The sequence below is a fragment of the Geotrypetes seraphini genome, chromosome 11 (assembly GCF_902459505.1).
Source record: "Geotrypetes seraphini chromosome 11, aGeoSer1.1, whole genome shotgun sequence".
Taxonomy (NCBI): domain Eukaryota; kingdom Metazoa; phylum Chordata; class Amphibia; order Gymnophiona; family Dermophiidae; genus Geotrypetes; species Geotrypetes seraphini.
This window is the reverse complement of record NC_047094.1, coordinates 128,812,170-128,838,855: the sequence shown is the minus strand read 5'-3', so window position 1 is coordinate 128,838,855 and position 26,686 is coordinate 128,812,170. Positions and strand designations below refer to the sequence as shown.

Genomic DNA, 26,686 nt, shown 5'->3' with positions numbered 1-26,686 from the left:
CTCAATGCCTGTCTCCTACTAGCTTTGGAAGGTGTTTTGCTCCTCAGAGCTAATGGTGGGGCTTAAAGTTGCTGTGCAGCTTATATCACTTTTTCTTCAGGTAGCATATTAGAAAAAGAATCCCTCAAAAGAAATATCCCACCCAGATGTCACAGCATACACATCCCCAAACTTTATGTAATCCCCAGCATACCAAAACACTGCAGGGCATTTGGTTAACAAAGGGGGGGATAAAAACTCAAAAGAGACAGATCCTTGCTGCCAGCAAAAATGTTAGAGGCACTAGCCTTTCAACAGTATCAAAAAGGTTTTAGGAAATACTACAAAATCAAAACCACACAGGACTCAGTCTTTCTGTTCAAGAACCCCCCCCCCCTCAAAAATGACTACTTGCCCACTGTGCATACGTTTATCTCCATTTCTTCAGGTGGGGCAGGAACTAGTTCTGGCTTACCAATGTCCATTCTCTCAACTCCTGCGCATGGCTCTGGTGTCTGAGATTCTTCTGGACCCTGCCATTCCATAGGGTCTTCTGTCTGGACCTGCTGCTTTGACTGGAGAGCTTTCCTCAGCCATTGCTCCTGAACTGCTCTGGCTAGCTTCTCCAAGCTAGGCTTAAATTTGTTTGAACCACACCCAAACCTAGCTGAGGTAGAAGCAGGTTTCAGCTCCCTCTGGCTCCCCTGGTGGTCACTGAGGAGATTTTCCTCATCTTTCCTAAAAGGATTCTGCCTCGGCTCAAATGGTGGATAGGTAGTAGAGAATGACACGGTGACGGTTTACCCGCGGCCACCGCATTTAAGCCGCGGGTGGCAGTGGCGGTGACGGGGCGGTGAAGAGGATGGTGAGACGGGGACGGGGCGGTGACGGGGATGGTGAGACGGGGACGGGGCGGTGACGGGGATGGTGAGACGGGGACGGGGCGGTGACGGGGACCAATTTTTTCACCGTGTCATTCTCTAATAGGTAGCTCTGAATGGCTTATACTGCTTTCCACTATATGCTTGCTTTTTCCTGAGGCAAGAAAGCACGGTATCTCTCCTTTCTTGTGTGTTAGGGCTGACTAAAAGGTCTGAACTATCACACAGCTTTGTCTTGTTAACCATCCCTTTTTAAATAATTCCTAGCATCCTGCTTTTTTGGCCGCATATTGGGTAAAAGGTTTCATCATATAGCTTACGATGACACCCAGATCCTTTTCTTGGGTGCTAACCCCCAAGGGGTAACTGTAATTTGGGTTATTCTTCCCAATGTGCATCCCTTTATCCCTCAGGAATCCATCCAATCCCTGTTTGAATCCTTGTACCGTATTCTGCCTGATCACTTCCTCCGGTAGCGCATTCCAAGTGTCCATGACCCTTTGGGTGAAAAAAAACTTCCTTGCATTTGTTTTGAACCTGTCTCCCTTCAGTTTCTCAGAATGCCCCCTCGTATTTGCTGTCCCCTTCAGTCTAAAGAATCTGTCCCTATCCACCTTCCCATGGCTCCTCCTCCTCCTTCTTTTGGCTGGGTCAGATTATGTTTCTGACGCACTGTATGACCTTATGTGGGCTTTGGCAAAGGTTTGGCACTCCATTTCTGCCCGTAGGATGTTCTGGATCAGGCAATGGGCTGGTGATTCTACTTCTAAGACTACTTTGGCTAGACTTCCCTTTAAGGGGCAGTTATTGTTTGGCAAGGGCCTGGATGACCTCATGAATTCTGTGGTCTGTCACCCTAAGACCCTGCCTGACAGCAGACTCAGGACTTCTAGAGGTTCTGATCACTCTAATATTTATGGCTCCAGGTGATCCCAACCATATGTGAGGGCCACATCAAAGAGATTTTCCCAGGACTGCCAGCCCAGGTATGCTGGCTACAGGTGGTCCCAGCCTTCTACCTCCCATCCTCTGTCAAAAAGGCACAATGATGCCAGACTCTCAGCATTCTTGTCCACCTGGGTTCGCATTTTGTCTGACCAATGGGTCTTGGACATTATTCGGTCGGGCTACAAGCTGGAATTTGCCCGACCTCTGACAGACTGGTTTGTGAATTCTCCCATAGGGAGGCTGAATAAAGCGCTAAAGGTTCAGGCCACTGTTCAACGCTTGCTGGATATTCAAACTATAGAACTAATGTCACCCGACTTCTTGGGCTCAATACTTCATCATGCCAAAGAAAGGCTCTGAAGGTTGGAATCCTATTCTGGATCTTCAGCATGTGAATTTGGCTCTCAAGGTTCCAGTGGGTACAGCGTGGGTACAGTGCAATCGGTCATTGCAGCGGTGGCCCCAGGAGAGTTCCTTACCTCTCTGGATCTCACAGAAGCTACTTGCACATTCCAATATTTCCAGCTCACCGCAAGTTATTACTATTTATTGGCTCTGCATTTGGGCTAGCAATGGCTTCCCGTACCTTCACTAAGGTGATGGTGGTCATAGCAGCTTACGTGCAAAAAATAGGTCTGCAGATTCACCCTTACTTGGACAACAGGCTGATCTGGGCTCCCTCGTTGGCCGAGGTTCAGTGCACGGTGGAGCAGGAGATCCAGGTGTGAACTACAGAAAAAGCTATCTGACATTGAAGCAGTCGCTGTAGTATCTGGGAGTTCTCTTCCATACAGCTGTGAGCTGCGTCTATCTTCCAGAAGTGCGCAAACTGAAATTTTGTGCCCAGATTTCTTCCCTTCTGGAGCTGCTGACTCCTTTGCCTTGGGACTATCTTCAAGTCCTGGGGTCCATGGCGGTCATAATAGATGTAGTACCGTGGGCGAGGGTGCACATACGTCCTCTCCAGCATGTCTTACTCTCTCGCTGGGCTCCGCACACAGATGCGTTACAAACCTGTCTTCCCTGGACCCTGGAGGCTCAGGCCACATGGATTGGTGGCTTCTCCTGAATTCGCTCTGCTGGGGCGTCTGCTACAGATTGTCTACTGGATTGTGGTGAAGGAAGATGCCAGCCTTCAAGGCTAGAGAGCCCACTGCAATCGTTGACCCATCCAGGGGTGTTGGACACTCTCTCAGAGGAAATGGTCAATCCGATTGGAGCTGAGAGCCATTTGGCTAACTCTGGTGTGATTTCAGAAGACTCTGGAGGGCCAAGCATTCAAGGTCTTCTCCAACAATGCATGGTGGCAGCCTGTGTCAATTACCAGGGAGGGACCAAGAGCACACCTCAGGCTCTGGAAGCCTGCCTTCTTTTTCTATGGGTGGAACGTCACCTCCAGGCGCTATCTACAGCGCATGTGGCGGGAGTCAACAATGTTCAAGCCGATCTTCTCAACAGACAGACTCTGGATTTGGGCGAGTGGGCCCTGTCCGCAGTGGCATTTCAAGCCATAATGCAATACTGGGGCCAACCTCACCTCATGGCCATGGTAAAGAACAAGAAAGCAGATCATTTCTTCAGTCAAAGATCCGAGCCCAAAAGTTAGGGTCTCGAAGCTCTAGTGCAGCCATGGCCTCAGGAGATTCTCCTATATGTCTTTCCTCCCTAGCCTGTGATAGTCCAAGTCATTCAACGGATTGCAGTCCATCCGGGCTGCATCATTCTTGTGGTGCCAGATTGGCCTTGCAGACCATGGTATACGGGTTTGATGCATCTTCGCATGGGTTGCAGCCTTTGGGTCCGGTCTGCATGGAAGACCCGAGTTGCTTTGCTCTTAACAGCATGTCTCTTGAGCGCAAAACCTTAGTACATAAAGGCTATTCTAATGTGTTTATTGATGCTCTTCTCCAGTCTAAGAAGTTGCCCACAGTTTCTGCTTAAGCTAAGGCGTGGAACTTTCCAACACTGGTGTGTTAAGGACCAGATGAACCCTTATTTGACTTTGATCTCGATGATCCTTGCCTTTTTACAAGCTGGACTTGATAAAGGCCTCACTGTAGTCTTCAGATCCAGGTAGCTGGGATTTTCGTTCCTCTTTGGCATCTCATCCTGATGTCACTAGATTTCTAAAAGGGGCTCTTCGTGTCAGACCACCGGTCAAGCAGCCATTCCCTTCCTGGGACCTCAACCTGGTTCTGTCTCGCCTTATCAGGGCTCCCTTTCAACCCATTCAGGATGCTTCCCTCTTCGACTTGATGATCAAGAATGTGTTTCTGGTCGCTGTAACCTCAGTGTGGTGGGTTTCACAACTCCAGGCTCTTGTAGGGAACCATTCCTTCGCATCTCAGAGACTGGGATTTCCCTGCGTACGGTTCCTTCCTACCTGCCGAAAGTGGTTTTGGCTTTCCATGTTACAGTAATCAGGAAATGTGTTTGCCTGCTTTTCAGCCTACTGGTTCCAGAACACAGGATCAACTTTAGAAGAAACTGGATGTGCGCAGAGTGCTTCTTTGCTACCTGGAGGTCACCAACAAATTTCATCTCTCTGACCATCTGTTTATGCTGACTCATTCTGTTAAATGGGGTGCTCTCACTTCCAAGGCCATCATTTCCAGATGGATCCTTAGGGCCATTTTGTCAACCTATATTCTTTCTGGGAATCAGTCTCCTGTTTCATAAGGGTACATTCTACCAGAAGTATGGCTTCTTTGTGGACTGAAGCTAGAGCTGTCTCCCTGAGGAGATCGACAGGATGGCAGTGTTGTCTTTTGCCAAGTTTTGCAGAGTGGATATGGCAGTGACTGAGGATTCTGCCTTTGGGTCCTTGGTCTTAAGGGCCAATGCAGCAAGCCCACCCTAGCTTTTTGAGGACTGCTTTTCTACATCCCATTGGTCGAATGTCTCACCTATTGCACTGGAAAGAGAGATTATGTACTTACCCTAGTAAGCTCTTTTCCAGAAGATAGGTAAGAAATTCTAGACTCCCACCCTGTCCTTCCTGCACCTGTCTACTATATCAATCTGTGTATGCTTCTCCTAGTTGTTTCTTTGGATGTGTGTCAGCCCTTGGGGGCATGGAAGAATTCTGTATAATGTTACTTTTCTGCGGGACAGATTTCTGAGCTCCTTTGAGGCCTTTGTTGGCTGTTTGCAGTTGATGTTCTACTGTTTCATATTGAGCAGAACGATTGTTGCTGAACTTACCGTTTTTTTCACACCATAAGACACACTTTTTTTCCACCCAAAAGTGGGTGGACATCTCGGTGTGTCTTATGTAGTGAAGGTACCAAAAATTACACCCCCTGTACAGTTTAAAAATACCCCTCTTGCTGCCGAACCTTTTTAAAACACCCCGTCCACTGCCTCACCGCATGCCTGTTACACCTCTGTAAAACACCCCACCCCCCTGCACGCCCACCGCCATCTGTCTCACCTTTTTAAAACCCCGCCTGACCGCCGCCATCCACCCGACCGTTTACAAATTACCTGGTGGTCCAGCGTGATCCCTCCCTCCCTAGCTGTCTCCTCTTTTTATTTTCCAGCCAGCGGCACAGAGGTCAGAAGAGCGCAGTGGTCAGGAGCAAAGCTTTCAATGCTTCCGCTTGGGCCCGTGCTGTTTTCTGAATGGCTGCAATCAGTTCTGGAAGGTGGAGTAAGGAATAAAATCTGGTACAGGCACAAAGGATCCTTAGTGGCACAAGCAGTGAGGGGTTGCTGTGTGGAATGGGTGCAGGGGACTCATTATTAGTAGTATGTGCGAAACAAAAGTCTTATAAAGGATCCTCAGTGGTGATCATGCAGGTACTATAGTCAGGGACCGGGTATTACACCAACTCAACAGAATATTAGAGATTGGATGGACTTGGGAGTGTTTATCTGCCCTAATTTTTTCCTTGTCTGTAGCAAATTGAGATGTCACTCTGCTGTTGAACTATAACAATCTCTTTTTTGTGTAGGTGAGCTGAGTACCTTCTCCTCAGACCTCCCTGGCCGTCTCTTCATCAATTCCACCTTTCACATCAGTGCAGACAGACTCCAGCAGATACTTTTCAGCAAGTCACAGTTCATCCAGGATTTTCTGGAGCAGCGCAAGTTCACAGGTCAGGGATGGCAGGTGGTAGAGTGCTATTTGCATAATGCAGCCTGGTCAGGATCATCCTATGAATGAATAAAGGTCCTCCCTCTTTTAGATGGACAGTTTCAGCTTCAGAGATTTGTGTTGTGTCTTGTGGCTGGGTCTAACTATATTTAATGGCAGGTTTGTGCTATATAATTGCAAAATTACTGGTCCTAAGTTTGATATGAGTAGTGATTGATCAGTTCCACATTCCCACTAAAGGTTATAGTAGCAGTTCTAATACTGCCCATCTAGATGCAAGGTCCTTGGGTACTTTTTTTACTGCAGATTTTGCACTATTTTTCATAGTGAAAATATGTGAAAATTGCCTGATAAAAAAGTATTGTCATCTGTGCGCATCTCCTTTTTCAGTGTTGTGCTTTTTCTAACCAACACAACATATACTTCTGAAAATCCTCAACCTAAGCCTCTGCTCAATGTGAGTTAAAGTTGAATAGTCCAAGGGAGGAAGTGACACCAGAACCCTGCACAAAACCTTGATTTCTCTGCTATGCATTCACCCCGGTCATTAAGGTAATAATGCTGGATTATCAGCATCATACTTACATTTTCAGTACTCCCAAATGTCATGGTCCCTTATCAGGATGGCAAACAAGCCAAAACAGTGGCTTTGAGCAGCTTAGGTAAACCAACCACTTGACTCGGTGCCAGGTCTACCTCATGTCATGCCTTACTAATTTTGGCATTGGTATCAAATGACAAGTCAGATGTATTAGCAAGAGAGAGAACTGATTTAGGTAAGGCCCACACTATTCCTTGAGCCCTTAAAAAATACTTTGGGGAATTTGGGCAAGAGTTGAAGGGAATGAGAAGAAATCCTGGAAAAGACTGATACTGTCCATTGAGATTTTTGTGACCTGAGAGGTTTGATCAAGGAGTTAGAGACCAGAGTATAAGAATATGTGCACGTCATCTTGGACACCCAAGCCAGTAAATCTGATGACCCGTAAAACCATAGTAGACATAAGAATCTGTGGTTTGGAGGTACCAGAAAAAAGAGGAGTGCTCAGAATTACTTGCACAGCATGTTGTTAGGAACTGAGTAGAAAGGGCACACAGTTTCCTGAGAACTCCACCCAACAACAAAACGAGAGACATAATAATGAGTGTTTAAATTATGTGGATAAGCAACACCTATAGAGACAATTTTGGCAGACCCCGCAACTGCTTTATAAGAAGACCCCAATACAGGTTTACCAAGATATTTCCTCGATGAAACCAGTATTGGACATTCTCATTAAAAAGAAGTTGCAGTATAGATAGGCATTTCCTTTCTTGTTATGTTTTATCTTGGCTGGGAAGCTGCATTATGTCGGGTTCCTCGAGAAAGCATGGAGTTTACTCAGTAATACAGGATTGACTACCATCTCTGTCCTACTCTGCAGCTCAAGCAAAACTGATATAGTAGCAATGTGTACAGCATAAGTTTAAGAAAAGGAGGATCAGTGCTAGCGAAGATTGAAGTAACTTTATAGTTCTTGACTGTCAGTTACAGTTTAGTTACCAGTTATAAAGAGCTTTCCAGTGCAATAAGTGTGTCATTCTAGACAAGCTGGTTATCTCCCTATGACTGCAAGCCATATGCAGAAGGAAATCACTCCGTCTTTTTTCTGTGTCTCTCCTGATTCCCAGGGAGCTCTACTGCCACCTGCAGTTTTTCTGTTTTGCACGCGAGTTGGAAGGAGTATTTCTGTTCTGCTGAAGGGTTGTTGGGTAAGATTTGCCTTTTTTCGGATGATACCAAAATCTGCAATAGAGTAGACAAGCCAGATGGTGCGAATAACATGAAGAAAGACCTGGCGAAGCTTGAAGAATGGTCTGAAATTTGGTAGCTAAAATTTAATGCTAAGAAATGGAAGGTCATGCATTTGAGCTGCAAAAACCCAAGGGAATCCAGTGTCTTCTAAGAGCCACCAATTTTTTTCAGCCGGTATTGCAAGTCATTATGGCATCGAGTCCATTCATGCTGACCAAGTGACCATTTCCAGCTTCAGGCACTTACGGTACTGGACAAATGACCAAAGGTACCAATGTATTTTTTTGCCTCATGGAATGGGGCTCTGTGCACCGATGGTACCGGCTAAATAGCCCAAGGTACCTGTAATTTTTTCTCTTCAGGAACAACTTCAATGTTTTTTTCCTGATGCCTGTGACTTGGTACCGGACAGGTCTACTCTTGATATGACTTGATGCTTCATCGATGCACCATCATAGTCCCCAGTACCGGTTTCCTTGACTTTCCAGTTGTGCATCGCAGCAATTTTCCTCCTGACACCATTTTTCAGTTCGTCAAAGCAATTTTTCTTCTCCAGGTCCTGATGCAAGATCCCTACAATGCTTTCGCCTTTCTCATTGGGCTGACATCTTTTCAAGCGACAATCTACTGAGAAGATTTCTTTTACAGAGACTTTCTATTTTCACTTTATGAACATGGACTCTATGCAATTTTGCAGTTTTTGCTCCTACTGTTGTTTTCATGAATTTATGGTCTTTGTCTTCAGCTCAGACTTTTCCTAACTGGTCTTCTTCAAGAACTTCTTCACTTGAAGACTTCCTTTTCTCCTTATAATCAATTGGACCTTATTTTCTTCAATAACAAGGTCTATACTTCAATGTCAATGAAGGAGGGGGACATTCTATTGAAGACTTTGACCACCGCCTCTGTTATTATTCCTATGGGCATTTATGGTCATTAGTTGTCTCAGCCTTTTTTTCCCTACCATTTCATTACTACTACTATATCCAATAATGGGCTATAATTGTCTTCTCACTTATCTGGACAATTCCTATTATGGTGAGGAATCTAACATGGATGTAGAATCTGTAAAGTTAGATTCCTCTACCTGGTTTTGCTGAACTATCTTGCCTAACAGATGTCTGACTGCCTCTGCTTTAAAAGGTATATGCAGAATCTAACATGGGTATAGATTCCCCCCCCCAAAAAAAAACTACAATTTTTTTTCTCCAGAGCTTCATCTATGTCTTCTATGTTGATAGCATTGGCTGCCTATGTTTCCTTTCAGTTATGATTCCAGGATTCTACCATGGGATTTCGAGCCTGTAAGGTGTCTCTTTTTCCTGTTGATTTGCTACAATCCAAGCATGATACGATGGGAACTAACAGGGGTGTAGAGCCTGTAAGTTAGTTTTCCCGCCACTTCACATCCTTCCATTGCTTTTCCTACATGGAAGGATCAACTGGGTGATTTTCTTCGATCATGCTTTCCACTACACCATCAATGTTAGCCTATGCCTTACAACAGGCGTCCGTTACCTTCGATTTTTCTCCTACATCCTTGCTTCTGTTTTTCACATGCTGGAGGTTTGGGAGTGGCTGTAGGGGAGGAGGAGGCCACTACATCCTGTTTAGGATGTTTTTTCCCTATTCTTTCATTTGGATAGCAGGGGCTTACCCCCACCTTTCCCCTTTTTTTTTGTCCACAGGTAGCTCACATGTTACCCTATGTAACTTTTTCATCCTTCTTTGATTAATAATGCCTACTTAGGCTCTCTCAATCTCAGGGAGTTTTCTTTTTGATTCTTTGTTACTCTGCCTTGCCTCCCCTTTTTCAGGACATCAAGGGCATGATTGTCTTACCTAATGAGTTCTTCGACCGATCTTGGATCTCAGGGCTCTTAGCAATTTCTTCTCTGTTAACCCTGGCAACTTTCTATCCTCCCTTGGATCGCAATGATTGGCTGTTCTCTCTGGATAGCAAGGAATTTTTCACTCACATCCCAATTCATCCAGATTCCAGAAAGTTCCTCAGATTTCAAGTGGCCTGGCATCCTCTCCCAGAGTTTTCACCAAGTGCCTGGTGGTGGTGGCAGCGGCCTTGAGATCGCAGGGCCTTCAAGTCTTTCTCTATCTAGATGATTGGCTCATCAAGGATCCTTCGTCCTTAGGTGCACTGTTAGCCACTAATCCATCCATATTTTTTCTCCAGAACTTGGGGTTTGAGATCAACTTTCCCAAATCACAGTTTCAGCCATTTCAGATGCTCCAATTCATTTGCGCTCTACTTGACACTACTCAACTAAGGTCGTTTCTTTCTCAGAAGCGTCAAGATCAGATTGTTCAGATTTAGGCATTGTCAGCCAGGCGTATGCTGGTTCTTGTAGGTTACTTGGCTTCCATAGTCCACGTGATTCCCTTTACGAGGCTTCATCTCAGCATGCCTCAATGGTTTCTGACTTCACAGTGATCTCAGGCGATAGACCCACTCTCACAGCACATTTTTGTCACCTCATCTCTTCGACAGTCACTTCAGTGGTGAAGACTGAACTCTGAAGACTTTCTTTAGAGATCAGACTCCACAGATGACCCTTGAGGGGAAGAATGCTGGCCTAGTGCCTAACCTTCAGTAAGCCTGGTTCTAAGAGAGAAGTTGTAGAGGATCATTTCTTTATTTATAGCAACCTGTGAACTACTGTCTGCCTCTGGAACAAGGCATTAATTTGCCCTATTCTTTTTTTTTTCTTCTAGGTGTAAGTTCTGCACCACAGTATGGCTGGGAAACATCGTATCACCAAAGCTGCTGCTCAGGTTACAACTTCTGTCTCTGTGCAGACAGATAATGTTACTCAGGCAGAGGGAGTAGTTCCATGTACAAGCTGTCTTCAGCTTGAATCCCTCATGAAGGAAGTAAAAGAACAGAGAGGAGGTGGCAAAATTGAGAAGCATCCATGAGAATGAGATGTACATCAATTAAATGGTTTATGAGGTGTCAAAGATTTCCAGTATTGGGGAAGAAGAGGCTTTGCTGAGGGAAGACTGCTGGACTCAGATTAAGGAACACTGCAAGATTGGTACTGTAACTACCCCCGCCCTTGAACTAAAGAACCGGTATGCTGTCCTGAAAATGGAGGAGATGAGAGCAACCCAAGGAGAAGAAAGACCAGAGCTTGAAATCCCAAAAAGTACTGGATCCGTAACCACTAGGAGGCGTAAGGTAGTGGTAGTTGGCGATTCCCTTCTGAAGGGTATAGAAGTGTCCATCTGCAGACCAGACATGATGTCACAAGAGGTATGCTGTCTGCCTGGAGCCAAAATCCAAGATGTTACAGAGAGCTTGCTGAGACTCATCAAGCCTGATGACTACTATTCGATGCTGCTCATCCACATTGGCACTAATGATACTGCCAAGTACCCCTGTGAACATGTCAAAAGTGACTTTGTGGCTCTGGGTGAGAAGGTGAAGCAGTGAGGTAGTATTCTCGTCCATCCTCCCTGTCGAGGGTAAAGGCCAGGGCAGAGAAGCTCGCATCCTGGAGATGAATGCTTGGCTACGTGAAGAGAGTGTTTTGGCTTCCTAGACCATGGGATGATCTTCTAAGGGCTGCTGAGCAGAGATGGTGTTCATCTATCAAAGAGGGGAAGAAGTGTCTTTGCCAGCAGGCTGGCTAATCTACTATAGAGGGCTTTAAACTACAAGTGGTGGGGCAGGGTGATCAAAGCTCCCAGGTGAGTATAAGCCCTCAGGTAAGTAAATCACTTAATACCTTTAAACGGATGGGAAAAGGGGGCAATGTCTGGAAAGCAATATATACTAATGCTCCAAGTATTGGAAACAAGATTCTGGATCTAGAAGCTGTGATGGAAGAAGAGGAGTTGGATATAGTGGTGATCACAGAGACATGGTTCACAGAGAACCACCGGGCTATAATCTGTTCAGGAAAGACAGGGCAGGAAGAAAAGGAAGAGGATGAGCATTATATGTTAAAGAACATATTAAAGCCACACAATTGCAGGATCTGCAGGGCAAGGAAGAGGCACTGTGGATCAATTTGGAAAGAGAGAATGGTGAATATATTTGCATTGGTGTGATATAAAGACCTTCTTCACAGACGGAAGATAGATAGAGATTTAATACTAGACATTCAGAAAATATCTAAAAAAGGAGAAGTCTTGCTAATAGGTGATTTTAACATGCCGGTTGTTGATTGAGGTATCCCTATTGCAGGGTCTTCTAGAAGTAGGGAGATTCTGGAATCTCTACAAGGAGAATTGTTCTAGCAGTTGGTAATGGAACCCACATGGGATGGGGTCATACTGGACTTAGTGCTTACAAATGGTGAAAATGTTTCTGATGTTACAGTGGGTGATCATCTGACATCTAGTAATCACTGCATGGTACAGTTTAATATTAAGATGGTTATAGAGAGGGCTCATTCAAAAGCAAAGGTTTTAGACTTTAAAAAAAAAACTAGCTTTGTTCAGATGGGGGTTTACCTCAAGTAACTATTGTCTGGATGGGAAAGTCTGGAAGGAATGGAAATGCGGTGGGCAAAACTGAAAAGAGCAATTGTAAGGGCGACAAACCTTTTTGTGAGGAAAGTAAGTAAAAGTAAGAGGAAAAGAAGGCCACTTTGGTTCTCAAAAGTAGTAGCTGAGAAGGTAAGGACTAAGAGGTTAGCTTACATAAACTACAAAAGCCTTTGACAGTGTTCCACACAGATGTCTAATAAATAAACTGAGTGCCCTCGGGATGGGTTCCAAAGTGACGGGCTGGGTCAAGAACTGGTTGAGTGGAAGGTGACAGAGGGTAGTGATCAATGGAGATCGCTCTGAGGAAAGGGATGTTACCAGTGGTGTGCCTCAAGGTTCTGTTCATGGGCCTGTTCTTTTTAACATTTTTATAAACGATATTGCTGAAGGGTTGTTGGATAAGATTTGTCTCTTTGCGGATGATACCAAAATCTGCAATAGAGTATACACGCTAGATGGTGTGAATAGCATGAAGAAAGACCTGGCAAAACTTGACGAATGGTCTGAAATTTGGCAGCTAAAATTTAATGCTAAGAAATGCAAGGTCATGTATTTGGGCTGCAAAAACCCGAGGGAACAGTATAGATTAGAGTCTCCACCTCAGCAGAGACGGAACAAGGCTACTTGCAAGCAACATCAAGAAAGAAGTTGAGAAGTTTTTAAACTAGGAAGAAGGGGAAAGCTGACAATCGACCGAGAGAGAGAGTCAATGGTTTGGGAACCGGTATACCCGGAGGATAGATAGAGGGGAAGACTCACTGGATTACAGGCAAGACAGATCGAAAGGGACACAAGAGGGAAGGAAATTCAAGAAAGAAACAGGCCGCAAACTCAAGTTTATGTATATGAACGCAAGGAGTCTAAAGAATAAGATGGGTGAATTAGAAGCTATGGCACAAAAAGATAACGTGGATATCATTGGCATTATGGAAACATGGTGGACTGAGGAAAACTTCTAGGACACTGTGCTACCGGGATACAAACTATACCACAGAGACAGTGGCTCAAAAAGGTGGGGGCATTGCCATATATGTCAAAGAGGGAATTGAATCTACTGGAGAGAACACGCCACAACAGACAGATAGTTAGAGTCTCCATGGGTCAAAATTCCAGGAACAAATGGACTGGAAATGAAGATCGGCATCTACTATTAACCCCCCAGGGCAGTCAGAAGAAATTGATGGAGAAATGACGGACGAGATGAAACGCAACTGCAAGGGAGGCAATGTAGTTATCATGGGTGACTTCAACTATCCGGGGATAGATTGGAACCAGGGTACCTCCTTCTGCGCTAGGGAGACCAAGTTCCTGGATGCTGTAGGCGATTGCTTACTGGAACAACTTGTCAAGGAAAATACAAGAGGAAATGCAATTCTGGACTTAATTCTAAATGGACTGCGAGGACCAGCACAAGGTATAGAAGTAGAAGGGACCCTGGAAAACAGCAATCGCAACATAATCTGCTTCGACCTGGACGCAGGGACGAAACATCGGTCCAGATCGACAGCCACGACACTGAACTTCTGAAAAGGGAATTACGAAGGGATGAGACTTATGGTGGGGAAGAAGATTAAGAAGGGGATAAGCACTGTAAAAACGTTAGAGAAAGCTTGGTCCCTTTTTAAGGACACAGTCACCGGGGCAAAATCTGTGGAGAATTCAGGAAACGCCTGAAAACACATCTATTCCTGAAATACTTAGGAAACCAACCTATTCAAACAACCTAACAAACAAACAACCACAAGAACCACCAATCGCTAAGTCTGTGCTTTGTTTATTCATTCCATCTGTAACTTTGTTTATTCACTCAGTCTGTAATATTTCTAATCATTGTAAACCGCATAGAACTTCACAGTCCTGCGGTATATAAACTGTTAATATTATTATTATTATTATATACCTCGTATCAACAAGGGATCCAAGAGGAAAAAGAACAAGGAACCGGCGTGACTCACTGTAGAGGTGAAGGAAGCGATCAGAGACAAGAAAACTTTGTTTAAGGAATGGAAAAGATCAAAAACGGACGAAAACTGGAAAAAGCACAAACAACATCAACGCAGGTGCCATAAGGTGGTAAAAGGGGCCAAAAGAGACTATGAGGAAAAAATAGCCAAGGAGGCGATAAACTTCAAGCCGTTCTTTCGATATATTAAGGAGAAACGACCCGCGAAGGAAGCGGTGGGGCCGTTGGATGACCATGGAATAAAGGGAGTGCTAAAGGAAGACAAAGCCATCGCTGACAAACTGAACACATTTTTTGTGTCTGTGTTTACCGAAAAGGATATACACAGCATACCGGAACCCATCAGGCTATATGCTGGGAATGAAGACGGGAAACTGACGGGGATGACGGTCAGTCTATAAGAGGTATGCAGGCAGATCGGTAGGCTTAAGAGCGATAAATCCACGGGACCGGATGGCATACATCTGAGGGTCATCAATGAACTGAAAGGGACTATAGCTGAACTGCTTCAACTAATAGCCAATCTGTCGATCAAATCGGGAAAGATTCCGGAAGACTGGAAGGTGGCGAATGTTACACTGATCTTCAAAAAAGGTTTGAGGGGAGATCTGGGAAACCACAGACCGGTGAGTCTGACCTTGGTACCGGGAAAGATGGTTGAGGCGCTGGTAAAGGACCACATCATTGATCACCTTGATGGACATGGTCTGATGAGGACCAACTAGCACGGTTTCAGCAAAGGCAGATCTTGTTTGATGAAGTTGCTGCACTTCTTCGAGGGAGTAAACAGGCAGATAGACAAGGGCGACCTGGTTGACATTGTATATCAGGATTTTCAGAAGGCGTTCGCCAAGGTTCCACATGAACGACTACTTCGGAAGATTGCGAGCCGTGGAATCGAGGGTGAAATACTCACATGGATTAAAAACTGTCTGGAGCATAGGAAACAGAGAGTGGGGGTAAATGGACAATACTCGGACTGGAAGAGCGTCAACAGTGGGGTGCCGTAGGGCTCGGTGCTCTTCAACATCTTTATAAATGATCAGGACATTGGTACAACGAGTGAGGTGATTAAATTTGCGCACGATACGAAGTTATTCAGAGTAGTGAAGGCACAGGGGGATTGCGAGGATGTGCAACATGACATAATCAAGCTTGAGAAATGGGCATCGACATGGCAAATGAGATTCAACGTGGATAAGTGTAAAGTGATGCATGTCGGTAACAAAAATCTCATGCACGAATACAGGATGTCTGGGGCGGTACTTGGGGAGACCTCCCAGGAAAGAGACTTGAGAGTTCTGATCGATGAACCTTCCGCGCAATGCGTGGTGGCGGCAAAAAGGGCAAACAGAATGCTAGGAATGGTAAAGAAGGGGATCACGAACAGATCAGAGAAGGTTATCATGCCACTGTACTGGGCCATGATGCGCCCTCACCTGTAGTACTGCGTCCAGCACTGGTTGCCATACATGAAGAAGGACACGGTACTACTCGAAAGGGTCCATAGAAGTGCGACTAAAAGGGTTAAGGGGCTGGAGGAGTTGCCGTACAGTGAGAGATTAGAGAAACTGGGCCTCTTCTCCCTTGAAAAGAGGAGACTGAGAAGGGGACATGATAGAAACATTCAAAATACTGAAGGGAATAGACTTAGCAGATAAAGACAGATTGTTCACCTTCTCCAAGATAGGGAGAACAAGAGGGTACTCTCTAAAGTTGAAAGGGGATAGATTCCGTACAAACGTAAGGAAGTTCTTCTTCACTCAGAGAGTGGTAGAAAACTGGAACGCACTTCCAGAGCCTGTTATAGGGGAAAACACCCTCCAGGGATTCAAGACAAAGTTGGACAAGTTGCTGCTAAACTGGAACATACGCAGGTGAGGCTGGACTCATTTAGAACACTGGTCTTTGACTTGGGGGCCGCCACATGAGCGGTCTGCTGGGCACGATGGACCACTGATCTGACCCAGCAGCGGCAGTTCTTATGTTCTTATGAAGAGCTTATGTGCACGATGGAAGAGCTGGACTTGGATTTGATTGTGAAGATCTTAAGGTGGCCAAACAGGTTGAAAAGGTGACGGCGAAAGCTAGAAGGATGCTAGGTTGCATAGGAAGAGGTATGGCTAGTAGGAAAAAGGAGGTATTGATGCCCCTGTATAAGACTTTGGTGAGACCTCATTTAGAATATTGTGTACAATTCAGGAAGGCTACTAAAATAGTATGTGGTCTTCATCATAAGGCGTATGGGTACAGACTTAAAGATCTCAATCGCTATACGTTTGAGGAAAGGTGGGAGAGTGGAGATATGATAGAGATGTTTAAATACAATCAGCAAAAAATTGTTATTAGCCTAGTGGTGGAGATACCCCATGAAAGTACATTTATAATAGGTGGAGAAAAAGCCTCAACTTATCAACAATGTACGGACAGCAACCCAATGAGTTCTTAAGCCAGTCCTGCTCTGTATCATAGGCAAAAAACACACGTTTCAAAATGTAACATTTCAAAACGGGACCAAAGCCACCACTGTGCACAGGGAGCCCGAAAAAGAACAAAACAGTTCACTTATCTTCTGACGATGGCAACAACAGCAACGAGTAGATCTTCCTGCTATAGCACTTCTCACGCTGAAAAAAAGACAAGGAACTGGATGTTACCAACAAGGCTCTTGTTTCGCTGAACAACGGCTGCGTCAGGGCAATCACATTCTCTCCTGCTCCGTCCATCCACGGCTTAGAATGGCGCTGGAATTTATACTTCCGGGTTCATAGGGGTCACTGTCAAAAAACTTTATTACTGGAACAAACGATCTCACCATCTGTAGAAGGCACACCATTCTACTTTCTGATTAAGTCCATTAGGCCAGATAGTTTTCAAAAAGAAAATAGACCGCTGTTCACTTTGATATAACAATCTTTTCACATCCCCACGACGAGCTGTAAGGGGAATATGATGTAATACAAAGCACCTAAATTCCTCAAAAGAATGATTTTTTTCAACACAATGTCGTGTGAGTATATCTACCTGTCTTTTGTGTGAAATGTTAGAACGATGTTCAAACAGCCTTGTTTTAAGACTACGTGCAGTATGTCCTATGTAGCACAGATCACAAGGGCAGAGTATTGCATAAACTACTCCAGTGCTTTCACAAGTAACAAACTGGGTCATCCTGATACATTTTCTTCCGGGTATGCAAATTTGGTCTCCCTCATTTAATAAAGAACAAGCAGTGCACTGGTTATACCAAAAAAGTCCAATCCTCCCTCTTTCCTTATTTGTCCAAACATCCGCAGAGCACAGCAAATCTTTCAAATTTCTATTCCGAGCGAATGCAATTTTACAATCCAAATCCTGACAGTTTTGCTTAGTTTGCAGCATGGGCCATAAAGATTTAATCTTTCTACCAAGCTGCTGTGATATGCCAGAATATCGTAGGACACATGCTATAGAATCACTCTTGTCATTCTTTGGTCTATATTGTAACAATTGTTCCCGAGCACTAAACCTCGCCCTTTTATATGCTTTAGAGATGACAGACTTTGGTTATCCTTGCTGTTCATATTTACTGTGTAACAATTGTGCATTATTCACAAAATCTTCAGTAGAATGACATTCTTCTATACTGGAAGAATTGTGACACCAGCAAGTTGTTCTTCAGCGTGATAGGGTGTATACTAGTGTACTGCAACAAGGTATTCCTGTCCGAAGGTTTTGTAAAGACAGATGTTACAAACCTACCATTATCCTGTATGATTTTCACGTCCAAAAACATAATTTCTACACTGTCACATTTCATTTCAAATTTAATTGTGGGGTGGCAACTGTTTAAATATTGAAAAAAACTTTCAAGATGTTCCTGCGTCAAGGTCCATAGTAGAAAAATATCATCTATATACCTTCTCCACATTTTAATATGGACCATAAAACTCGATGCATATATCCAGTCTTGTTCAAACTTAGCCATAAACAAATTTGCTATGGAAGGGGCAAATGAAGCCCCCATTGCCACCCCTGTTTTCTGCTGAAAAAACTTATGATCAAAAAAATAATAATTCTTGGACATTGCAATCATTGTTAAAGCTGTTATAACCTCCATAGGCACTTGATGAGGATGGAGCCGAGCATCTAAAACTTCCTTCACTACTTGAAGTGCTTCTGATCGAGGAATACAGGTATACAGCGATTTCACATCTAGAGTTACCATCAGAACTGCACTGTCTACTTGATTCTGTGCATCTAAGCAGTTTAAAAAATCTGTAGTATCTAATAGAAAAGAAGGAATGTTGGATATCAACGTTGAAGAAACACATCAACATTCTTGCAGATTCTTTCCAATAAGCCGAGACTATTTGACGTCCCGGAGGATGTAACAGATCCTTATGAACTTTTGGGAGAAAATAGATAACCGGGACCTTAAATTGCTGGAATGTCAAAAATTTATACTCAGCCTTAGTAATGCAACCAGATTTTCTCCCCTCATTAACAATACTTAATATTTCTGAAAAAAATCACATCTGACAGATCATTTTGCAACAGGGAATATACCTGAACATCATTTAACTGAGAATAAGCCTCCCAAAAATATTCCCTTTTATCCCAGATCACAACTCCTCTTCCCTTATCTGCTTTTCGTATTACTATCGTAGGATCTTTTTGAAGGTTCACCAATACTTTGCGCTCCCCAGGAGAAAGATTTTGAGTATGGGGATAATGAACTCTCTCAAGTCTCAAGTTCCTTGTCTTTTTTCATCGTGAGAAGTGCTATAGCAGGAAGATCTACTCGCTGCTGTTGTTGCCATTGTCAGAAGATAAGTGAACTGTTTTGTTCTTTTTCTGGCTCCCTGTGCACAATGGTGGCTTTGGTCCCGTTTTGAAAAGTTACATTTTGAAACATGTGGAGTTTTTTGCCTATGATACAGAGCAGGACGGCTTAAGAACTCATTGGGTTGCCGCCGTACATTGTTGATAAGTTGAAGCTTTTTTTCTACCTATTATAAATGTACTTTCATGGGTATCTCCACCACTAGGCTAATAACAATTTTTTGCTGATTGTATTTATATTTTGTTATTGCGATTTGGATTCTTGAGAGATGTTTAAGTACCTACGTAATGTAAATGTGCATGAGTCAAGTCTCTTTAATTTGAAAGGAAACTCTGAAATGAGAGGGCATAGGATGAAGTTAAGAGATGATAGGCTCCAAGTAATCTAAGGAAATACTTTTTTATGGAAAGGGTGGTAGATGCATAGAACAGTCTCCCAGAAGAGGTAGTGGAGAGAGACTGTGTCTGAATTCAAAAGAGCCTTGGATAGGCACGTAGGATTTCTCGGAGAGAGACAGAGATAATGGTTACTGCGGATGGGCAGACTAGTTGGGCCATTTGGCCTTTATCTGCTAGATCACCTACACACACTCTTTAGCCAGGGCTCCAGCGCCTTGATCTTGCAACTCGACCTGAGCAGTGCATACGACCTAGTCGACCACAACATTCTCCTAGACTGCTTTGCATACATCGGCATCTCCGGTCAGGTCCTCAACTGGTTCCACGGGTTCCTACGAAACAGATCATACAGGGTATTTAAAAACGACTCTTTCTCATACAGCTGGGATAACTCCTGTGGTGTTCCGCAGGGCTCCCCCCGTCCCCCACCCTGTTTAATGTCTACCTTGCCTCCATGGGAAACCTTTTGCAAAGCCTCAAGCTCAAATTTTTTTCATCTACGCAGATGACATCACAATAGTCATCCCGCTAACCAGTTGCTCACCAGAGTTCCTCACCTCTCTTTCAAGTACACTCAATCAGATAGAACTCTGGATGTTATCCTACAGACTAAAACTAAACACTGACAAAACAAAATTCTTCCTAGCTACCCCCAAAGACAAAATCAAAGACACCACAATTCAAGTAAAAGGATCGACTTTCCCCCTCGAACAAACCTTAAAAATACTGGGAGTCACACTGGACAAACATCTATCCCTGGAGAAACACACAGATATTACAGTTAGGAAAAGTATCTCGGTGCTCTGGAAACTACGCACCATAAAAAAAATACTTCAACGACACATCATTCCGCCTGCTAGTACAATCCTCCATTCTCAGCATACTGGACTACTGTAATATCATTTACTTGAGCTCCACGAAGAAAACCATCAGAAGACTTAGAATGATCCAGAACACCGCTGTCCGCCTCATATTCGGCCTGAAAAAATGGGAACATGTCACCCCTTTATACCACAAACTTCATTGGCTACAATTAGACTCCAGAGTCCTATTCAAATTCACCTGCTTTTGTTACAAAACAGTATTTGGTCTATCCCCAAGCTACATCATCCCACACTTCTTCCTGAATCACAGCAACAAGAACTCCCGCAGAATTCAGCTGTTCGCCTTCCCCTCCCTAAAACTCTGTCACTCCAATAAATTCCTCAACAAAACCTTTGCCTTCCAGGCTGCCAAACTAAATCCATGGCTAGCCCAAATGGTCCTCGAGGCCCCCACCGACCTCGGCTTTAGAAAATTACTCAAAACTCACCTCTTCCAAGACCAGGACCCTTAATGCCCCTCCACAAAGAACCAAAACCTCCACCCCCTCCCCCTATTGTACTACCCTACCTACTCCCCCTTGACACACTCTTTCCTACTCCTTCCAACTTCAATTACTTCATTGCCTGCAACTTTGATCAATTGATATTGAACCATTTGTAACTCTGATTAATTGATGTGAACCGCCTAGAACTCCGTGGGTATGGCGGTATACAAAAATAAAGTTATTATTATCATGTTTCTATGTTTCTATTGATTAACTCTTCTGTGTTCATTGAGGTTTAATTGGGCAGGAGCTTCGCCTGCCCTGTTAAACTCGACGCCAATATTTGTACAACTAGTGTATGTTTTTTAGGGATGAATTGCTTAGGTGGATGTTGCAGGAGCTTATATATGCTTCCTGGACCTGTTTCCCCCACAGTCTGTTATATGGTCTTATACCAACCTATCTTGTGGACCACTTTAACTTTGCTAATAGAAAACCAACTTTGCATAAACTTGGGTTGTATTTATAAGAGATTTTTTAATAGAACATTAGCTTATCAGTCTGGTTCTTGGGGCAAGAGTTTTAGTAATTTGATGTCAAGTTCTAGCTCGTATCAAATTTCTAGAAGGATGTTGATAAATTTCATAAATAAATTTAAAATTCCCTGTGCATGTACAGTGTTTACATTTGTTAACCACATAGAACTGAGAGGTAGCTTATTGGTCTTCCATCCATTTTCAAATCAAGTGGATAACAGAGCTGACAGTCTCTTGGGATCCTGGGATTTATCTATATAACAGAACTGTTCTGGACTGTGTAAAAATCAGACCTTATTGATTTGGCAATTGCTCCATGCAGCCAAACTTTTTTTTTTTTTAAATTATTTATTTATCATTTTATAATTAATTATCAAGTATAAACTTGTACAGAAAGCAAAAATATAAATTTAGGGATACATAACCGTAATCATCATATTAAAGTCCAAAAAACAAAAAAGCAAATAAATAATACATATTCATATTTTCAGAAAGAAAACAAAGGAAAAAACTCCATTGTGTTACTTAAATTTTTAACTCAAGGGACAGTCAAAGTTAAGAAAAAGGAACAAAAAATGCTAAGATTAATCTAAGCTGAGCTCAAAGTTCCCTAATATCTTCCCATCTCGGGCTAGATCTTATCGTCCCTTTCTTTATCCAAGCAAGACAGTGACAGGAAGGTCACCAGCTGTGAAGGATCAAAGAAGACAAATTTCTGAGAAGAATAATACACTATGCATTTGCATGGGTGACGTAAATAAAAAGTTGCCCCCAGGGCCAAAACCCCTGGCTTTAATAATAGAAATTCTTTACGACGCCTCTGGGTTTCTCTGGCAAGATCATGATACATTTGTATCTGCATTCCTAGAAATGTTTTCATTTTATTTTTAAAGAAAAGTCTCAGTAACCAGTTTTTGTCCGGGGCCAGTGCCACAGTTAATAATAGGGTTGCTGGGACTGCCTTTTCAGTATTCGAAGATTCCAATATGGTGGACACATCCAAATTTTCCTGTTCAACCTCTTGCTGTTTCCGTTGATTAATAGGAAGATAGTAAACTTGTGTAAATGGTGGTATCATATTTTCAGACAAACCCAAAATTTCCATCATATATCTTTTCAGCATCTCCTGAGGTGTAATCATTAAGACCTTAGGAAAATTTACCAATCTTAAATTATTTCCACGGGAAAAGTTTTCCAAGGATTCTAATTTTCTTCTAAGAATGGTATTATCCTTAATTAATGTTTCATAAATTTGTTTGGACTTAAATGACTCCTGGTTAATGCTGACAATCTCTTTTCTAAGCTCTGTTAAATCCTGTTTTACTTCTTGTATTTCTTTATCATGATGTTTTATTTTTCCTTCTATTTGATTTAATTGAGGTTTTAACAAATTAGGAATATTGGCAACCAGGTCCCAGATAGTTTCAAGTGTTACCTCATGGGGTCTCTGAAGATGAAAAGAATAGGCTGCAGCAGACTCTTCTTCCTCTGGTGAAACTGCCTGTTGAGTACTCTCCTGGATCTGTCCGCTTCCCTCTGCTGTCGACTCCTCTGTTTCTTCAAACAGACTCTCTTGAAAATGTAGAGAGTCTGGATCCCTGCTCCCTCCATGATTGACAACGGCCTCCAGGGCAGAACATACTCCCTCTTTGGAGAGTTCCCCCGCCCGCGGGGAGCTGGTAACCTGAGGGCGTGGGGGCGGAGTCCTTGTGTCGGGGCTTAGCGTGGTCTCAAGTCCCTGAGAGATCACCTCCGTTCTGCCCGTTCGGGGCGTCTCTAGCGGGAGCGCCTCTGACTGTAGGGAGCCCTGTATGCGGCGGAACAGCTCCTTGATATTTCCCAAACCGGGTCTGACGGAGCTCCGCGAGGCCCCAGCCGTGCTCCGACCCCTCCGTTTGGGCATCCTGTAGACAATTCAACGAGGAATCCAAAAGTAAGTGAAGAGCTCACCAAACGCGTGACGCTCAGCTTAGAGATTCAGCGGCCATCTTGATCCTTTTCATTCGCCTCATCCCCCATGCAGCCAAACTTACACTGGCCATAAAGCCTGGAAGGTGTCAGGATTTCCTGGAGTATCTAATTGAGAAAAACCCCCAACTGTTCTGGACATAGAAACTGGAAAAATTGAAAGCCATAAGGCATAACTGTCTTCCTAAATGGGAGAAAATATGGGGTTCTATTCATAATTTGCATTTTGTGGGAAAATAAGACCCATATGGTCTGCCCTTATAGCTTACTTCATTTATTTGATGGTTGTCTGTTTGAAATACAGTCTTATTTGGGATTTTTGGGGGGTGAGATTATCAGTTGTAAAATTCTTTAAATACAGGTAGTTGGAATTACATATATAGTGCTTTCTGGACTATTTTTGTATTTGTTTGATTCTACATGTAATAAGTTGTCCTTTATGATTGGTTCAATAAAGACTCCTTGTTAAAAAAAAAGAAAAACAAATGTGCCCTCCTAAGAGAGTGAGTAATGCGATTAAATTTCTTCAGATCTACAAAAACCTTGTTTTGCAATAGGTGTATCTGGGGTTTTTTTCACTAATAGCAGGCAAACTTCATAAGAGTACCATACTCAGTCAGACCAATGGTCTATCTACCCAGTATTTTGTTTCCACAGTGGCCAATCCAGGACACAAATATCTGGCAGAAACCCAAATAGTAACAACATTCCATACTATCAGTCCCAAGGCAAGCATTGTCTTCCCCCATCTCTTCCTCATTACAAGGATATGCAGTAATCTGGTCAACAAGATCAGATTTTCCTTCTCCAGGAAAGTACGCAATAGGCGAAATTCTAAGCTAATGGAAGCAAGATCTCCCAGTGATGAATCTTTGAGGATAATGACAATTTAGCATAAACTTTTACTCCTCAACTTATAGCACCACCTCTTTCGAAAGCCTGTATGAAAAGGTTTGCTCTCTCTGATGATGCCTTTTATTTGGGAACCAAGTTGTTTTACCTCTTTGGGCCTCAGTCCTGACATTATCTGTGACCCTGGAGAAGTTATGTTTGCAAACTGACATTTTACTTGCTTTTTGTCATATTCACCTAAAGGTTGATAGCAAGTAAAATGTCAGTTAGCAACATTGTTGGATTGCTGGTTTAATGAGGTATATTGTCAATGAATATGACAATCCAAATTTATAAAGCCACTCTTCCATGATTGTGACTACCCTATTTGTTATGCCAGTATTTGATCATGATAGAGTATAACCTGCATGGAATGGCCTTATTGGACAGACTAGATGGACCATTCGGCCTTTATCTGCCATCTACTGTGCTACTAAATTACAGGAATAAATATATAAATTACATATGAGTAATGAGCTCAAGACCCAATCAGTTGGCAACCTTTACTTGTCACATAGGGCTTGTTCATTTTTCCTCTGCCATTGATGATTTCTCTGTTCCATTCCTCTCTAGACCTAGTCCTGAAACCCTGGAGCCGGGAGAGCAGCACCAAGCAGAACCGGGTCATTTCCTATACCATCCCCATCAACAACCCTCTAGGGCCCAAAACTGCATCTGTGGTGGAGACACAGGTAAGATGAGAGGGTCCCTTCCTGCTGCAGAACTGCAAAACCCTTCCACTTCCCAGCCTCCAGCTACTTCCTAACTACTTCATGACTGGGCATCCTTATACCTATTAACAGCTTTTCCAGTCACAGTCTCACTGCTGAGGATCTTGCTATCCAAGAATACCCTTGACTTCTCTTCTGCTGCAGAATGATTAACAGCAAGTATGCTGCTGTCCACTGAAGATCATCTAGGCCCATCCAGACCTTGACCAGAATTACAAATTCTCTTTGACCCTCCTAGGTTTTACTCCTCACTTCGACACAGCTATGGCTCCTCTATGCATTTCTTTGACTAGAGCCCAACTGAAACCAGTGGCTTTGAGTCCAGCTGAAAGCAAACCTGTGGCCAAAATCTGCCACTCTGTTTTGGCTGAACCATGGGCCTGCCCCCACCTCTGCCACAAGTTCATCTCCCCCAAGCTAGGCTTCTCCCACTCCTAACAAAATCCATTCCCTTCCTGGGCCACCCAACAACTCTACACCATCCCTTCTGTAGGCGCTACCTTTTAAAAGCCCTGGTGGTCCAGTGGCTTCTTTGGGGCACGGGCATCTCAAGTTGCTCCCACTCCCTCTGGCTGTGTTATGAGAATGGTGGCCATGACTTTCTGCAGCAACCTTGTGAGACTGCCACGGGAGGTCATGACCACAGTTTTGGAATAGGGAATGGCTTGAGCAGGAGTGACTTTCATTCTAGGCATCACAAAATGTATTATTTATTTTAAAAAAATGTCTATACCGTTTTTGGGTTGTTGTTTTTTTTTAAATTTTTTTATTGAAGAAGAAAAAAATTTACAAAGTATATAGCAGTGGTTCCCAAACCTATCCTGGGGGACCCCCAGCCAGTCAGGTTTTCAAGATATCCCTAATGAATATGCATGAGAGAGATTTGCATATAATGGAAGTGACAGGTATGCAAATCTCTCTCATGCATATTCATTAGGGATATCTTGAAAACCTGACTGGCTGGGGGTCCCCCAGGACAGGTTTGGGAACCACTGGTATATAGCATACCGATAACTCCAGTACAAACCAAACTGTTGTAACATAACTCTTTGGTACAAGGCCTACATATTGCGAAAACAAGAACAGTACCAGAAACGCACCCACACCCCTCCCCCCAAGGTCCTGGATACAAAGTAAAAATTGTATTTCAACCATCCCTCCAGGAAATCCAATCATACGGCTTCCACCGATGCAGGAACACACTCAGAGTATGACGTTTCATTGCAGTTAATTTGGACATATGAAAAACATAATCCAATTTATTGACCACTTGTGCTTTTGATGGAATCAATTCCTGACCCCATGTAGCAGCTAATACTAAGTGCACCACCGTGGCCATGGTCGCAATAATACAAGAAAATTTAAAAGGAACTCCTGGTGGATTCAAATTCAAAAGGGCACACCCCAAATCTTTAACCATGATCACTCCACATATATCTGATAACACTGAGAACACTATATCCCAAAAGGGACCCACCAATGGACAAGCCCACCAAATATGGTCAAATGTGTCTAGATCCACACATTGATGCCAAAACTCATCTGGGATAGTAGGATTAATCCTATGGAGTCTTTCAGGGGTATAACACCAATGATACAAAATCTTTTTTAAAAAATAATTTATTTATTTATCAATTTTACATTTTAACAAAATCAAACATTTTGTACAGAAAGATTATATGAATACAACGTCTTAAAGGACAAATAAGAAAAATACTTTATCAATATCTTCACTCTGTTCACACATTCTCAAGTCCTCAAATGATCCAAGTTTCTATGAGTGAATTTAAGAAATAAACTTTAAACAAAATAAGAAAAAAACTCTGTATTTGTTGACTGATTCAAGAGGCTTAT

The 26,686-nt window shown here is 43.3% G+C and overlaps 1 protein-coding gene across 6 annotated transcripts in view; it reads left to right on the top strand.

Annotated features, from left to right (window-relative positions):
• GRAMD1A (GRAM domain containing 1A) overlaps positions 1 to 26,686 on the top strand; it is a 275,350-nt gene that overhangs the window by 178,514 nt on the left and 70,150 nt on the right. For all 6 annotated transcript variants that reach the window (XM_033914365.1, XM_033914366.1, XM_033914364.1 and 3 more), the window contains 2 exons: positions 5,765 to 5,908; positions 24,675 to 24,793. In XM_033914365.1, coding sequence (XP_033770256.1) covers positions 5,765 to 5,908; positions 24,675 to 24,793 — 263 coding nt within the window. The remainder of the gene's footprint in view (positions 1 to 5,764; positions 5,909 to 24,674; positions 24,794 to 26,686) is intronic.